Source organism: Gracilinanus agilis, chromosome 5 (genome assembly GCF_016433145.1).
Source record: "Gracilinanus agilis isolate LMUSP501 chromosome 5, AgileGrace, whole genome shotgun sequence".
Classification (NCBI taxonomy): domain Eukaryota; kingdom Metazoa; phylum Chordata; class Mammalia; order Didelphimorphia; family Didelphidae; genus Gracilinanus; species Gracilinanus agilis.
This window is the reverse complement of record NC_058134.1, coordinates 254,219,769-254,235,424: the sequence shown is the minus strand read 5'-3', so window position 1 is coordinate 254,235,424 and position 15,656 is coordinate 254,219,769. Positions and strand designations below refer to the sequence as shown.

The 15,656-nt window shown below is 36.0% G+C and overlaps 1 protein-coding gene across 1 annotated transcript in view; it reads left to right on the top strand.

Annotated features, from left to right (window-relative positions):
- OTOGL (otogelin like) overlaps nucleotides 1-15,656 on the top strand; it is a 220,029-nt gene that overhangs the window by 43,638 nt on the left and 160,735 nt on the right. The window contains exons 11-17 of the mRNA XM_044679180.1: nucleotides 742-848; nucleotides 1,444-1,569; nucleotides 6,162-6,270; nucleotides 7,383-7,429; nucleotides 7,963-8,108; nucleotides 9,279-9,402; nucleotides 12,105-12,282. Coding sequence (XP_044535115.1) covers nucleotides 742-848; nucleotides 1,444-1,569; nucleotides 6,162-6,270; nucleotides 7,383-7,429; nucleotides 7,963-8,108; nucleotides 9,279-9,402; nucleotides 12,105-12,282 — 837 coding nt within the window. The remainder of the gene's footprint in view (nucleotides 1-741; nucleotides 849-1,443; nucleotides 1,570-6,161; nucleotides 6,271-7,382; nucleotides 7,430-7,962; nucleotides 8,109-9,278; nucleotides 9,403-12,104; nucleotides 12,283-15,656) is intronic.

Genomic DNA, 15,656 nt, shown 5'->3' with positions numbered 1-15,656 from the left:
TATATATATACACACACACATATATATATATATACATATATATTATATATATTTCCAAAAATTATCCATATGGAATATGGATAATTTTTAGAATAGGTTATTTAGCATAGATTCTGTGGATTTAGTTCAGTGATAAGGAGTTTTAAGTTAGGTTCAGGGAAACCTGAGTGAGAAGCAAGTTCTCGCGAACTAGAGGGAAGAGGGTAAAAGCTTAGCCCCCTGTTAGATTTAGGAATCTTAATCCTCAATCTTCATTACCTTTCCTTACCTTTCCTTAATCCTTTTCCAATATTTATTAGAGTTTTTTTACATCACTCTCCAGCAGTTATCCATTGTATTAGCCCAAACAGTTACATGGAGTTCCCCCCACTTAACATTTTTATATTAATATTCCTGGCTGTTCTTATTTGCAACATTCTTGGCGATAGATTACAATTGACAAAAATAGTTACCAAAGCATTAAGTTAAGATCCCATATACTATATTATAGAAAAACCCTATAGAAAAATTGTTATTAGGATTCACCAATTCAAATATTTTATATTTGTGTGTCTTTTGCGCTAAAAGATACATTTGATATTAGAAGAGATGAACACATCCTATCATTGGTGAATACTGAAATTCCCACAAAATGACTGGCAAGGAATAGAAGGAGAAACTTGATGTTCTAGAAAGGTCAAAAACTTGATAATTGCCTATTCTTTGTGCATGATTGATCCTGGCTTTTTTTTTTTTTTTCAGTACTAATGATGATCACACCTATTGCCGAGCTGCTACAGAGTATGCCCGAGCTTGTTCCCATGTTGGTTACCCCATTCAGGAATGGAGAGATGACTTTCCAGCATGTGGTATGCTTTCTTTTTTTTCCAAGTTTAATAAATTTGTTGGTGTTTAGGTTTATTCAAGGCAGAATGTTCACTAAAGTGAGGGCAATGATACTTTGTCCTAGGGCCCTTACATTAAGCATCCTAGAAAGAACTAGAAAATAGTCCAGAAGGCTAGTTTATCTAAAATAAGAAGCAACCAAATGGTGCCTACTTTTGTAATGCTCTCATTCCACCCCCAACCTATGGTTACAACTTTAGTGAAAATCTGTCATTTCCCATTTGATGCTGTGCCATTTTTTTCTCCCTTTCATAATATCTTCAGTGGCAAAAGAAGACATTTGTGCTATTTGCACTGGGTACAAGTGTTAGTTACAGGACTGTTGTAGGCACAACAATTATTGCTGTGAAGGCTCAAAATTGAATCTACTGACTGTGCTTTCTAAACTATGGATACTATGGATAGATAAAAGATTTTATCTGCTTATAGGAAATTTGAAATTTAAATTTTAAATTAAAATGTAAAGGTTTTAATTTTAAAATTATAGTTGATTATGATGTTCCTCTGAAAAAGTCCGGAATGTATTTAAATGACACCTCCTCTGCTTAAATATTTCAGTTGATAAATGTGATGATAGTCTTGTGCATCGGGATTGTATCAGCTGCTGTCCACCTACCTGCACTTTTGAAAAAGAGTGTCTTGGGAGCAATCTTCATTGTCTTGATGGATGTTATTGTCCTGATGGTAGGTGCCACCATCAAATTAACATGATATTGTGTTATATAGTGTATTTGATCTCAAAGAAATAAGGCAGTGGTGATCTCAGATGATCTTCTTGGTCTTTGGTTATGACTTATGTCTCTTAGAATGATATTTATTGAAGGGTCTTTCATCAAGAGTATTTAATAGAAGCTTCACATTTTGCAAACTTCTCACTGAGTTCAGGCACATGGATATTTTGGATGTTACAGCAAAGAAACTTCTTTAGTTGAAAATTGAAAGACACATAATAATTGGTGTGATATCTATTTACTAGACTTTCTCTCCTGGAGGTGCATATGTGCTTTAAAATGAAAGCAAATTTGAGATGGAGGCAGAGGAGCAAAGTCAAACATTGTAATACTTCGATTCTTATTCTAATTTTAATATTTAATAAATATTCACATATTTATATTTAAGATTTCTGCTGCCCCCATGTTGACTGACAAACAGAAATAAACTTTTACAACTCACATCTACCTCATCCACAACTGGATGAATTTCATTCATTTGGAAAAGTATCTGATCTCAACTAGCATCAACTTCCACTTTGTGGTAATTCTTAGTCATATGTAGCATCCTTTTTGACTCACTCTCCCAGTCTCCCCTCCCACTGGTATCCACTAGGAGCAAAAACTATTACGGTTTCTCAGAATTTTCTTTATCCTAATCTGTTTTTCAGGGCTATGTTTATGTTCAATGGAGCCTTCACCATTGATTTCTTTCTCTTTTTGGTATTCCTATGGTACTTACAATTTGCACCATACTATTTAGAACTACACAATATATTTTTCCTCTTTTTCATTCATTTCAGCAAACCATTATTTATAATAATAATTGACCCCTGTAAAGGGAGTTAGCATAAAACAAAGGAGAAATGCCAAATTTGGAGTTAAGAAACATGGTTTTGAATCCAAGCTCTACTATTTTCTCCTTGGGTGACCTTGGCCAAGTTATTTCATTTCTTTGGGTTCCTGCTCTTCATCTGTAAAATGAGGGCATTCAATAAATGGCTTCAAAGGTCTCTTTGTTTCCATCTCTCTGCCCCTGCCAATCTCCTCCACCTTTATTTGTTGTCTTCACCTATTAGAATGTAAGATTTTTGAGGGCAGGAATTGTCTTGCTTACTTCTATTTATCTTCCCAGTGATAAGTGTGGTAGCTGAAAATATAGCAAGAAGCTTAAAGAATTATTTTTCCTTCATTTTTTCAGCTCTAAATCTATGATCCTATATTTCTTTGAAGTTTGCTAAACATATTACAAACATTATATAGCTTGAGCTCCACAGAAACCCTCTAAAGTAGAAACTGGGGGTATTATTCCCATTTTATAAATAAAGAAACTAAGAATGAAAGCTATGAAGTGAATTGCCTGTGGTTACACAATTAATAAATATTGTACGTGGATTTGAATCCTGGTTAGCATGGCTCAAAGTCAAAGTCTCTTTCCATAATACCATGCTCAACTGTATGATAAGTTCTTTGAGGTAAGGGACTAAAAGTTATTAATATTTTCTTTTGGCTTCCCCACAGTGCTTAGCACAGTGAGCACATAATCAATGAAAATACCTATTAGGCACTGACTATGTGCCAAGCACTGTGGTAATTGCCTAGGATACAAATACAAGGGGACCCTCAAGAAACTTACCTCTTAATAAGGAGAAACAACATTCAGGAGAATGATTGTGAGAGAGAGGTGTGTTGGCTTAGGAAATCACAGAGGATTCTTAAAAACAATTTTCAATAGGAAAAATCCACCCCCTTTTTATATTATATGGAAGTAGTTTACTCTAGCTGTGCATCTGTTAATTTTTTTGTCATCAAAAGGCATTTTGCCTAAAAGAGAAAACTGACAAGTATGAAAATGTTGACAATTCTTTATAAAATTGTAGCTTATCATACATTTGTATATGTCAGTTATTGTTATAAAGTATTACCTGCATTTTTTGAATTACATGTAACTTCTACTTTTGACCCCAGTAGCTATGAATTTGCAACCGAAATTTATTTTGCCAGTTAGAAGCATGGGGGGATTGATTGACAGGTTCTCTCAAGTAACAATGACAAAGTTGATTTGATTATGGTGCCCATTGGAAGAAATAGGAAACAAGAAGGCAGGAGTCTTCAAGAACTATTGTATTGGAAAAATTTATAAATTTTTTCACCTAATACATCAGAGTCAAGAGTGAAGATGAATGACTTGAAATAGATCTTTCTCCTAAGGTCCATTATTTTTGTTTGGCCCTTCTCTTTTCCTAGCTGCTCAATCCTTTGCTCAAATCAACCAATATTTATTGGCCTACTGTGTGACCAGCCTTCAAATTAGGTGCTTATCATTATCCTCGTTGCCTCATTATGTTTAGAATAAGTCTTCTCTTGGCCAAAACAAGGAGAAGACCTTGTTGTTGCTTTGCCTTTCTCAGCATAAAGACCATTCTGCCATGTTGGCCTTTTGTAGAGTGGTGATTCATCCTTAGGGCAGATCAGAGAGTTTGTCACTGAAAATGATGAACACATCACAAATCTCACATCTCCTCTCTCCTTGTTTTTGCACTGGCTTTCCTCCATACCTTGTATATTCTCTCCTCACTGTTTTTTGAATATTTTTTTATTGATTAATTAAGAAAATTTTTCCATGGTCACATTATTCATGTTCTTTCCCTCCCCTCTTCCTACCCCCCCCCCCCCATGCATAGCCAAAGCACAATTCCACTGGGTTTTACATGTGTTATTGATTAAGACCTATTTCCATATTATTGATATTTTCACTTGGGTGATCATTTAGAGTCTATATCTCCAATCATGTCCCCATTGAACCATGTGATCAAGCACTTGTTTTTCTTCTGTGTTTCTGCTCCCACAGTTCTTTCTCTGAATGTGAATAGCGTTCTTTCTGATACTAGTAGAGAAGTCTATTACATTCGACTGTGCCACAATGTATCAGTCTGTATAATGTTCTCCTGGTTCTGCTCCTTTCATTCTGCACCATTTCCTGGAGGTAGTTCCAGTTCACATGGAATTCTTCCAGTTCATTATTCCTTTGAGCACAATTGTATTCTATCACCAGCACATAACAAAATTTGTTGAACCATTCCTCAATCTGAGGGCATCCCCTCATTTTCCAATTTTTTGCCACCCCAAAGAGTGTGACTTTTTCCTTATGATTTTTTTTGGGCATAAACCCAACAGTGGTATGTCTGGGTCAGAGGGCAGGCAGTCTTTTAAAGCCTTTCAGGCATAGTTCCAAATTGCCATCCAAAATGGTTAGATCAATTCAAAACTCCACCAGCAATGCATTAATGTCCCTATTTTACCAAAACCCCTTCAATATTTATTACTTTCCTTTGTTGTCATGTTAGCCAATCTGCTAGGCATGAGGTAGTACCTCAGAGTTGTTTTGATTTGCATTTCTCTAATTATAAGAGATTTAGAACACTTTCTCATGTGCTTATTGATAATTTTGATTTCTTTATCTCAAAATTGCCTATTCGTGTCCCTTGCCAATTCATCAGTTGGGGAATGGATTGTTTTTTTTTTTGTTGTTTGTTTTTAAACCCTTAATTTCGGTGTATTGTCTCATAGGTGGAAGAGTGGTAAGGGTGGGCAATGGGGGTCAAGTGACTTGCCCAGGGTCACACAGCTGGGAAGTGGCTGAGGCCAGGTTTGAACCTAGGACCTCCTGTCTCTAGGCCCGACTCTCACTCCACTGAGCTACCCAGCTGCCCCCTGTTTTTTTTTTTTTTATACAATTGATTTAGCTCCTCATAAATTTGAGTAATTAGACCTCACTTTCTGCTTTTTAAAAATCCTGACTTCCTTCAAGACTCACCCAAATCACTACATCCTTTCATGGATCCTCTAACTACTAGAAATTTTCTCTTTAGGGTAATCTCCTATTGACTATATATCTTGCACATGCCTATTTCTTTCCATAATATCTCCCACAATAGAAAGCTAGCTCCTTATAGCAAGTACTGTTACTAATTGTTATGATTATATTTGATCTTGATATCAATTATGGCCAGTTGATTGTCATTTGGTGTTGGCTAGGAGGTATAGATTCCACTAAAGCTGTTAGGACCTACCTGGTTCTGGTAGTAGATGAAACTGACTGTTCACAGATTACTACAAAAAGTTCTTGACAGCAGTCCTCAATGTCTGTGGAAAAAAAATTCTCTAGTTGTAGTCCATTGTTGATTGTAGTAACTTTTGTCCAGTGTCCTTGAAATAGTGTATTGTCTTTTGGAACAGCGTCCGTAGCAATTTTGTTGTCCTTCCTCTGTTGTTGTGTAGTAGTCTTGCTTTCTTTCCCCCAACCACCACAACATAGCTAATATGGAAATGTTTTGTATGATTTAAATGTCTAATGAGAATCACATTTCTTACTTTTTTGTTAGGTGTGAGAGAGGATGAAAGAAAGGAAAGAATCCAGAAGTGAAAATTAAAACAAAAGAAATGCTTGTTGATTGATGAATTGATTGAAATATGACCATGTAATGAAGATATGGTGTGAGACAGAAATTTTAATTCTTTGGTCTTTATTTTAAGCACTATCTTTAAATATCTACTTTCACACAGGTCTTATAATGGACAATGGAACTTGTGTTGCCTTGGAAAAATGCCCCTGTAGTTATCGTGGATTATCTTATTCAGTTGGTTCAATAATTGAACAGGAATGCTCTGAATGGTATGCCATTTTCTCTTTCTGTTTGTTTCTTGTGGAAAGATGGAACATCCTCCCTATTCTCAGTTTTCTAACCAATCATTGGATCTGTGTGTAACACAACCACCTCTTCCTTATTCCTCAAGACTCCTCGACTCTGCCCACTCCCTTTGCTGTACCAGGTCCCAATCTTCCTCTTTTCCCCTCTTCTGACCTTTCGATCCTCAGACATCAAGAATGGCAGCTGTTCAAGAGTCATTGAGAAGATTCTATCCCTTGTCTCCAAGAATTACCAAAAGTGGCTCTCAGAGTGGGGGTTCTTTGCTATGGGAAATGATCTGTGAGTAAGAGTCTTGACTCATCAGTTTTCTGCAGAAATGTATGAATTATGATCTGGGCTGCAGATTTCACAATATCATCATTCCTCCGATCTTCCAAACTTTTGTATTACTGTCAAAAGTTACTACCATCTTTAACCCAGCATCATTCAACTTACTGCCATCACCATGACTTCTCATTCTGCTCCATTCCATATACTCAACCAGTTGTCAAGTCTTGATTGTTCTGGCTCCATATCTCTTCTCTCTTTTCCATTTCGTCTACACACACAGCAACTATTTAAGTTCAGACCCTCATCATATTTCTCCTATACTAATGCAAATGCACGTGAGTGGCCTCTCTTCCTGGAGCATCTCCTCACTTCTATTCATTCTCCACAAAACTGCCAAAATGATTTTTCCAAAACTGAGGGCTGTTCATATCATTCCCCTACTGAATAAATTCCAGTGGTGTCCTGTTGACTTTTGGATCGAATATTTCATCTTTGTATCATCTTTTTAAGATTTCAATTTTGTGTATGTTTTAAAGAGGGCAAATTATCAGTAGAGTAATAAGCACATTTGATTTATAAATGAGTAGATGCATTTTAGGATACACATTCAAAAGTCTTTTTGAGCAGATAAGATGCACGATCAAAATTGTTTTATAAAGATTGCTCTAGCTAATCACTTCACCTTTTCTGAGATGTTTTTCTAGCTTGGCTTCCTTAAAATCTTTTCAATATTCTTTTCCAAAACTTAATCATTACAGCATTTGAACAGATATTAACACAGAATTCTGCATTGTATCTCATTTAGTGTTTGCGTTGGTGGAACTTGGAATTGCACGAAATTTGATTGTCCAGGTAACCTTATAGTTATTAACTTTTCTATTGAGCATTTTCCTCTAAAATACAACTGATAAATCAATTCTAAGAGGATGGCACTATATTGTGGAAAAACATTGAATGAATTTATGTATGACCCACCCCTAATGGATGAAAGGGCAAATAATTATAATCTGCTAGGAATTAAGAGACAGGCCAGAATCCAAAAATTGGATTACAAACCAGAAATCAGGATACAACCAGGGAACATCAATTAAATGAAAAATTTCTGGTTCTTTGACAATGTATTAAAAAATGTAAATGGATTTTGAAATGTAATAAGAGTAGTGGAAATGTACTCCTTAATGATTTTTTAAAATTAAAATTGGACTATTTGGGGAATCTGTTCCAGAAATTGGATTATTTTGGGAAATTGTTCCAGAAAACTTGTCAAAACCAGCTTACTTATCAATTAAACCACTGAACACTTAGCTTTTGATAATCAAATAATATGATTATTCTACCCTCAACTGAGCTAATTTAATCCTATCTATCTCCCTTTTTATTTCTAGTTGAGTGCTCAGTGGTTGGTGATTCTCATTTCACAACTTTTGATGGTCGACATTATACTTTCTTTGGTGTCTGCCAATACATTCTCGTGAAAGGGACTGGGAAAGATAAATTCACAATCACTCTACAGCAGGCTCCCTGTGATGAGGTAAGAAGGACTTCTTAATTAAAAATCCAAAATGATGGCTACTCAAAGATTTCAGATGGCAAGCCATGTCATCCAATTCTGGTAAGAAAAGTTGATGGAAGTTTTTTTCTTGACCAAATGAGTAAAAGCATAATGATGTGAATCCACATGGCATGAATACTTAGATACTTAGCTATTTATATTTTTTTGTAAACTTGATTTCTGTCAGATTTAAGTTTTTTGAGCCTTCTAGGCATGGTTGCATGAGGGAAATAGGGAAATAAGTATTTGGTTACATTAGAACAGGTGTCTTCAAAGATAAATTCTTTTAATGATGGGGTTGAATAAATTTAATGTATTGCCAAGTGGGTATAAGGTATTTCCTAATGTGCTAGAACATTTATTTTGTATATAGTTTCTTGAACTAATAAATATGTAAATAATATATAGTGGAAGAATTTAAGACCTTTTATCAGCCTTTCCAAATTTGAGCATGTCAAATTTCAGACATTGGATCCTGAGTACTTAGAGTAGTGCCTAGCATATTCAAAATGTTTGTAGACTCATAGTCTTTAATATTTAATCTGGTTTAATTTATTATCAAAGGTTCATAATAACATAAACAGAATAAACATAAAACATAAATGTTTTATAAAAATGAACATGTACTTACACAGCGATTTATAGTTTGCAAAATGTTAATATTATCTCATTAGATTCTTACAATAATCTGATGATGTAGGTAAGCTATTGAGTTTTGTCATTTTATTTTATTTCACTTTAGTTTTGTCATTTTAAGCAATGTATTTCAAAGGTTAAATCTGTTTCTGAAGTTTTAAAGTTAATAAGCTATTTTTATTTTCTTTTGATCATTGTGTGTGTGTTTAATGTACCACCAATTTGCATTTTGAAAAATATTTGACCTCAATGCACTTCAAAGGAAATATTATGGGGACACTGTTAAAAGCATTCCTTATTTTCTTGTTCTATATCAAAGATGCCAACAAGTATTTATTTACCCCTTACTATGTGCCAGTCACTAAGCTACACTCTGTGCAGAAGATGTGAGAAATAGAAGGTGTTAATTATTGCTTTAAATTGCTCCTTTAATTTATAGCTATTCTTGCACCAAGGATGTATTTTTTGGTTAATTCTTTTTCTCTTTTTATCAATGATCTCTTTTCTGTTTAGAACCTTGACTGGGCCTGCCTGCAATCAGTAGCACTAGTTCTTGAGGATGATTTTAATAAACAAGTGATCCTCAATAGAGGAGGAGAAATCCTCACGGGTCCTAACCAGGGTTTTAATTTGAATGGTAAGGAATACTCTTTAAAAATGTTTTTGATTGAGATATTATTTTTTATATCCCTTTAGTTTCCTAGTATATACCTCTCACACATAGATTTTATCGTTGTCCAGGCATTTTCACTTGTGTTCAACTCTGTGATGCCATTTAGGGTTTTCTTGGCAGAGATACTGTAGTTTGTCATTTCCTTTTCCAGTTCATTTTATAAATGAGAAAACGGAGGCACATAGAATTAAGTGATGTACAAGGTTTCATTTTCAGTAATTGTCTGAGGCTAGATTTGAACTCATGAAGATAAATCTAATTCCAAGCCCAGTGCTCTGTCCACTGGACCATCCAGCTGCCCCATCTAGATCTCTGGTCAGAGACATAGTTGTCTACATTTTGGATTCCCCATAACATCTAAAACAAAGCTACATCATACTTCACATTCAAGACATAATTGTTCCACGAATAAATATGGCAAGGAGGAGAAGAATGAATTAAAAATGAAGGCAGAGTCTAAGCTCAAGTGACTTAGAAGGAGAGCAGCATTTACCAATTGAGGCAAGGTAAGAGATAAACTATAGTAAAGAAAGAAATGTGACGAGTTACATTTTGAGCACGTCTAAGTAGAGGTGTTAGCAAGACCTGCCAAAGGAGACACCCAGTAGGCAACTGGAATCATTTCACTGGGCCTTGGAGAAGAGAAGGTAACAAATATAAATGCTGGCAGCAGCATAGAGGTAATGATAATAAACTTGAGAATGACTGATATTTGAGGAGGAGAGAGCGGAAGTCAGTCCTTTATTTGCTAGAACTCAGTTGGGCATACAAAGACATAAATGAACTAGTCTTGCCCTCAAGGAACTTACATTCTTCAAGGGAAATATGTACAGGTTTATAATAAGTATCTGTAAAATGCTTACCAAGCAGAAACAAGATAGCTTTAAGAGGAGAAGAGGAAGAAGTAAAGAATGTTGGAGAATGTCTGAAATAGTCCTGTTTTTTGGGATTGTTGGAAGAAAAAGTTCAGGAGCTAAGTGGTGTAGTGGATAGTGTGTCAAAACTGGAGTCAAGAAGATTCATCTTTCTGAATTCAAATCTGGACTCAGATACTTACTAGCTTTATGACCCTGGGCAAGTAACTTAAATCTGTTTGTTTTAGTTTCCTTATCTGTAAAATGAGCAAAAGAAGGAAATAGCAACCTACTCCAGTATCTTTGCCAAGAAAACTCCAAATGAGGTCATGAAGAATTGGACTTGACTGAAAAATGACTGAACAAAAGAGGAAAAGGAAGTGTGAATAGTTGCAAGAAGGCCAACCTTAAGGGTCATGAAAACTTGAGTTCAAGTCCTACCTCTGTCACATACAAACTGGGAAAATGTCATGCTACTACTTTGTCCCAGGCAAATGTCTCATAATGTAAGTTGTAGTTGCTAAGCTGCTGATCCATAATACTAAGAGTGAATACTTCCCAATATCCCACCACTGCAAAAAAAAAAAAAAAAAAAAAAAAAAAGAAAAGAAAAGAAAAGAAAAAAAAAGGATGGAAACAGAAGTAGAAAAAACATTATATAGTTTAGTATTATGGAAGCCATGAACATGAAAGCACTTTTTATATTTATAGTTAATACAAATTTCAAGAGCATAAACCTCTCTTGGCTTTATGTTTATGCAATAATGAGTTGCTGAAATTGAGTGCAAATTGATTTTTTAATGGAATTATATTTTAATGTACTGGAAGAATTTATTTTTTAAAGAATAAGCACCCCTTAATTTTCTGCCAATAAATCTGAATGTTCATGTACTTGGTTACAAATATGAGTTGGTTATTTGTTGAAAGGTTCTCTCAATCTGGAAAAGATACTGATCTAATTTTCTATCTCGGCTAATCCAAAGAGTGAAGAATGATCTTAGTAAATATTGGCATTAACCTTTAAGTCTTTTAATAGACTTCAGTTAAACATATTCACAGAATTCATGAAATCACAGAGATTGAGGTTTGGAAGAACTATTAGTGGGCATCTAGTCAAATTCAAATAAGCAAAACATCCAATTATAATTTTTGTAGTTGTTCAGTCAAGGCTGACTCTTCATGACCTCATTTGGGGTTTTCTTGGCAAAGATATTGAAGTGGTTTGCCATTTCCTTCTTTAGCTCATTTTATAGTAAAGGAATTTTATAATAAATAGGGCTAAGTGACTTGCTTAGGGTCACACTTCTAGGAAATATCTGAAATCGGATTTGAACTCGTGAAGATGAGTTTTCCTGACTCCCCACTCAGCAGTCTGTTCATTGTGCCCACACCTCACTATACCCATTAAAATACACTTTACAATTTGTGTTCAGACTCTGCTTAAAAAACCTCCAAAGTGGAGAAACTCATCGATTCTTAAGATAACCCATTTTACTTTTGGACAGCTCCAAGTCTGGAATTTTTTTTCCCCCAAACTAAGCCTAAATTCTAAGTCAGAACTCTTCCAAGGCATAAGGAAGGCACAGACCTGAGGAAAATACCATTCCCTCTTGACTTTATCCTTACACTTGATCCTTTACACTCCCAGAACTCTAGATCTCATATCTTTTGCCATGTTTCATCTCAGGAGAAAAATGTTCATGCCTGAGGGTTGGAAATATCTCAGATCATTCCCAGAGGTTCATGGTAAATCCTGGAGAGTTGTCAAGCTTGAATTATATGAGCTGATTTATGCATTTTCTTCTTGTGCAGGACATGTTGAAATTCGAAATCTGTCTTCTTTGTTTATCATTCTGAAAACTAAATTTGGTTTAAAGATTCTTTTTGCTAAAGATGGGGCAAGAGTTTATATTCAACTCAGTACTGACTGGAAGAGAAGAACAATGGGTCTGTGTGGAACTTTCAATGGGAACATAAGGGATGATTTCATGTAAGTATTCTCTTTGCGTAATTAACTTGAGTCTAGTGATTCATCTCTTGAAGGATGAATTATGGACTCTGGGTTCTCCAACAGATGCTCACTACACAAAGAAACAGAACTATATTTTAAACATTAGCCTAACTTTTTAAACATAAACTTCATGTAATATTATCTTGCTTGGCATTCCAGACCATCCAGAAGCAGATGCCACCCTGCCTCTCTGGTCTTATTTCTTATTACTTCCCTCCATATACTGTACCCTTCAGCAGCCACATTGGGCAATTTCAACCTCTCAAATAAGTCATGGTCCCCAAAGTCTATGAATTTCTCAAGATTCCTATTCTTGAGATTCCTTCCCTTCCCATTTTGATCTGTCAAATACTGCTTTTAAAAGAATCTCAAAAGCTCCCTCCTTCTCTGATGACTCTAGTTGGTGATGACTGTCTCTCTCATCATAACATTGTTTTCTGACTTTCTAAGTAGCTTTTCATGTGATATCATATATTGTAGCCACCAATTGTTTCCGTATCCCCTTCCTGGACTCTAATATGTGCAAGGACTTTCTTGAGTAAAGGACTCTATTTTATTTATACTTTGTGTCACTGCCAGCATCTAGCATAGTGAACAAAGTCTCTTTCTCTTTCTGTATCTCTCTGTCTCTGTCTCTGTCTTTTGGTTTCATTTTCTCTATCAGTCTTTTTCTGTCTTTTTGTCTCTGTCTGTCTCAGTCTGTCTGTCTTTGTCCATCTGTCTGTCTCTCACTTTCTCTTTCTTAGTATATAGATATAACCATATGTACCCACAGGCATGTGGGTTGTCTATATACACAGTTTTTTAATGCAATTTAAAACTGCACTATGATTTTTAGGAAACCATGTGTATATAAATATATGCACATACATATAGATGTATATACATATACATATATATATGTATGTATGTATGTACACACCTGGACATATTTATATGGATAGAGGTCAGGTCCTGAAGTTAGGAAGACCTGAATTCAGGTCCCTCCTCAAACACTCTCATGCACTAGGCAAGATGCCAGCTTGCAGGGAACTCTCTCAGGAATTCTCTAATACCAATGAAATCATAGGTCTGAGCACTTCCTCTATCCAACATAATAATTTTTCTAGACAACATTTTTTGGTCTCTCAGTTATTTTAGTCTTGGCCATTGTGCATACTTTATAGACATGGAGAACAATATGTGTGATAAGGAACTTCTGGGACAAGATGGAAAATAGGTTGAGTGACAAGATCATCGGTTAAAGAACTTAGAATTTACCCAGGTGGCGTGAGCCAGGGCCAAGAGACAGTTGGGGCCACCTCTATAAATACCCTGAACTGCACCACCCGGCGTCTCAACTGGAGAAGGGAATTCTGGGAGGAGGGTGGTGTATGGGAGGGTAAGACATAGACCTGCAAATCCAGCATCCATACCTAAGTGCCATAGGAAGTTCATTTCTCCTGATACTAATAGGGCTGAGAGAGAATAACATCAAGCTGCAAAGAAGAACATCATTATCCTTCTCTGTCCTTTGGTTTGCACCATGGCCGGGTGAAACTGGGGATCTTGTGAGGGAGAAGAATCTCTAGCCTGGCATCAACCCATTACTTATAGATTTAGATTTCCTTAACTTAATTAGCCACAGTATAGTATCCCCAAACCTCTATCCTGATTCCTTGTTCCTAACCCTTAAGATAGGCAATAAATCCAGTTAAAGTTTAATCCGGCTGAAGATTTGTGCTCCTTTCCTAACTAGTGACATCTACAGCTATAGGGAAAGGGATTTATCATACCGCAGTCAGATTATTAGCATTATCCATTTAATAAATCAATACCAGCCCAAATCAACCCTTTATCATCAAACCCAGTCCCAAGCCAAGGAGCTAGAGGAGTTGTTGATCATCACACAACCCCTCACTTAATACTTTGACTTGGGCACTGTTAAAGAGGTGCAGGCTTGGTTAAGGTGAACTTCATAAGTCCTGGGAGTTACTCGGACATTTGATGATCATCCAGGCATCTCTCACTCAGCCTAGATCCATCTACCACCTGAGGATCTTAAGCCTGCTTGGCAGGCTCAGATTATAGAGTCTGTCTATAAATCTTCATTTATATAGTTTCAATTGAGGAAACTGAGACAAATAGAGTTTAAGTGACTTGCCTGTCGTTACACAGCTAGTAAGTATCTGAAGCCAGATTTAAACTCGTCTACTGAAATTCATAGCTATAAGACAGTCCCTGAAGAATTTAAATTTCTTAGAGGACAATGGAGAATTGCATGATGACTGTTTGTAGTCTCCTACTCTTAATCATTTATATACTCTTAAGAAGAGAATGCAAAATTGTCATTAAGGGAATATGTGCTAATTTATGTAGAGAAGAAAAGAATATGGGCTGGATGTGTGGCAAGGATGATGAATGATGATAGGTGGATAGCCAGAATGTACCACTGGTATCCTTGCAAAGTCAGAAGTCAAAGGAGGCTTGTTGGATGTACCTGTTTGGTGAATTTATCAGGAGACAGTCAGGAACCACATGAATCGGTCAGGCTTGGATGGGTTGCCATCTACATCGTCGGCTGGAATATCCAGTTGGATTAGATCATAACTCCATTTGAGTACAAGAGTAATGAATCCTGGGCCAAGAACGGTCCCTAGCCCGGATGAAAAAAGGAGGAGGGTTGGGCGTGGGGCTAGCAACCCCACCCTGTAAAAAAACTACATCTACTAAAGAAACTGTAACCTAAAGTAGGGGCAGCTGGGCTAGCTCAGTGGATTGAGAGCCAGGCCTAGAGACAAAAGGTCCTAGGTTCAAGTCCGGGCTCAAACACTTCCCAGATGGGTGACCCTGAGTGACTGTGTGTCCCATTGCCTACTGGTTGTGGCCCTATGCTCCTAGAATGGAGTCCCAGGATATAAAAAAAAAAATGATTATAGTCTCTTTTATCTCATCTCAGATGTTTCATTCAATTTTCATCTTATTAATTTAGTTATGATTTTAGAGAGAAAATTAATATTTGTTATATTACTTTGTTTATAGAAGAGAAATGCATTGAGTAATGTAGATAAGACAATTTCAATCCATTTTTTTTTGCCCATGTGTGTCAAAATAGGTTAGTAGTTAATATTGCCCAGAACATAGAAATGTCTACTTAATTCTAAGGCCCGAACTTCTTCCATGTGTAAACACTTGAAGTTAAGTCAATGTGGACCATTATTTCAGCAGAAGAGCTGGCTTACAGGCATTGTTGAACTTTCAGGTGTTTGTAGTCAGATTCTTCTGTTTCACAAGGAATCCGTACGCTCTGGCAAACAAAGTTGAATGGACAATTTTAATCACTTGAAAATTGCTTTTAGACGGGTTATTATAGT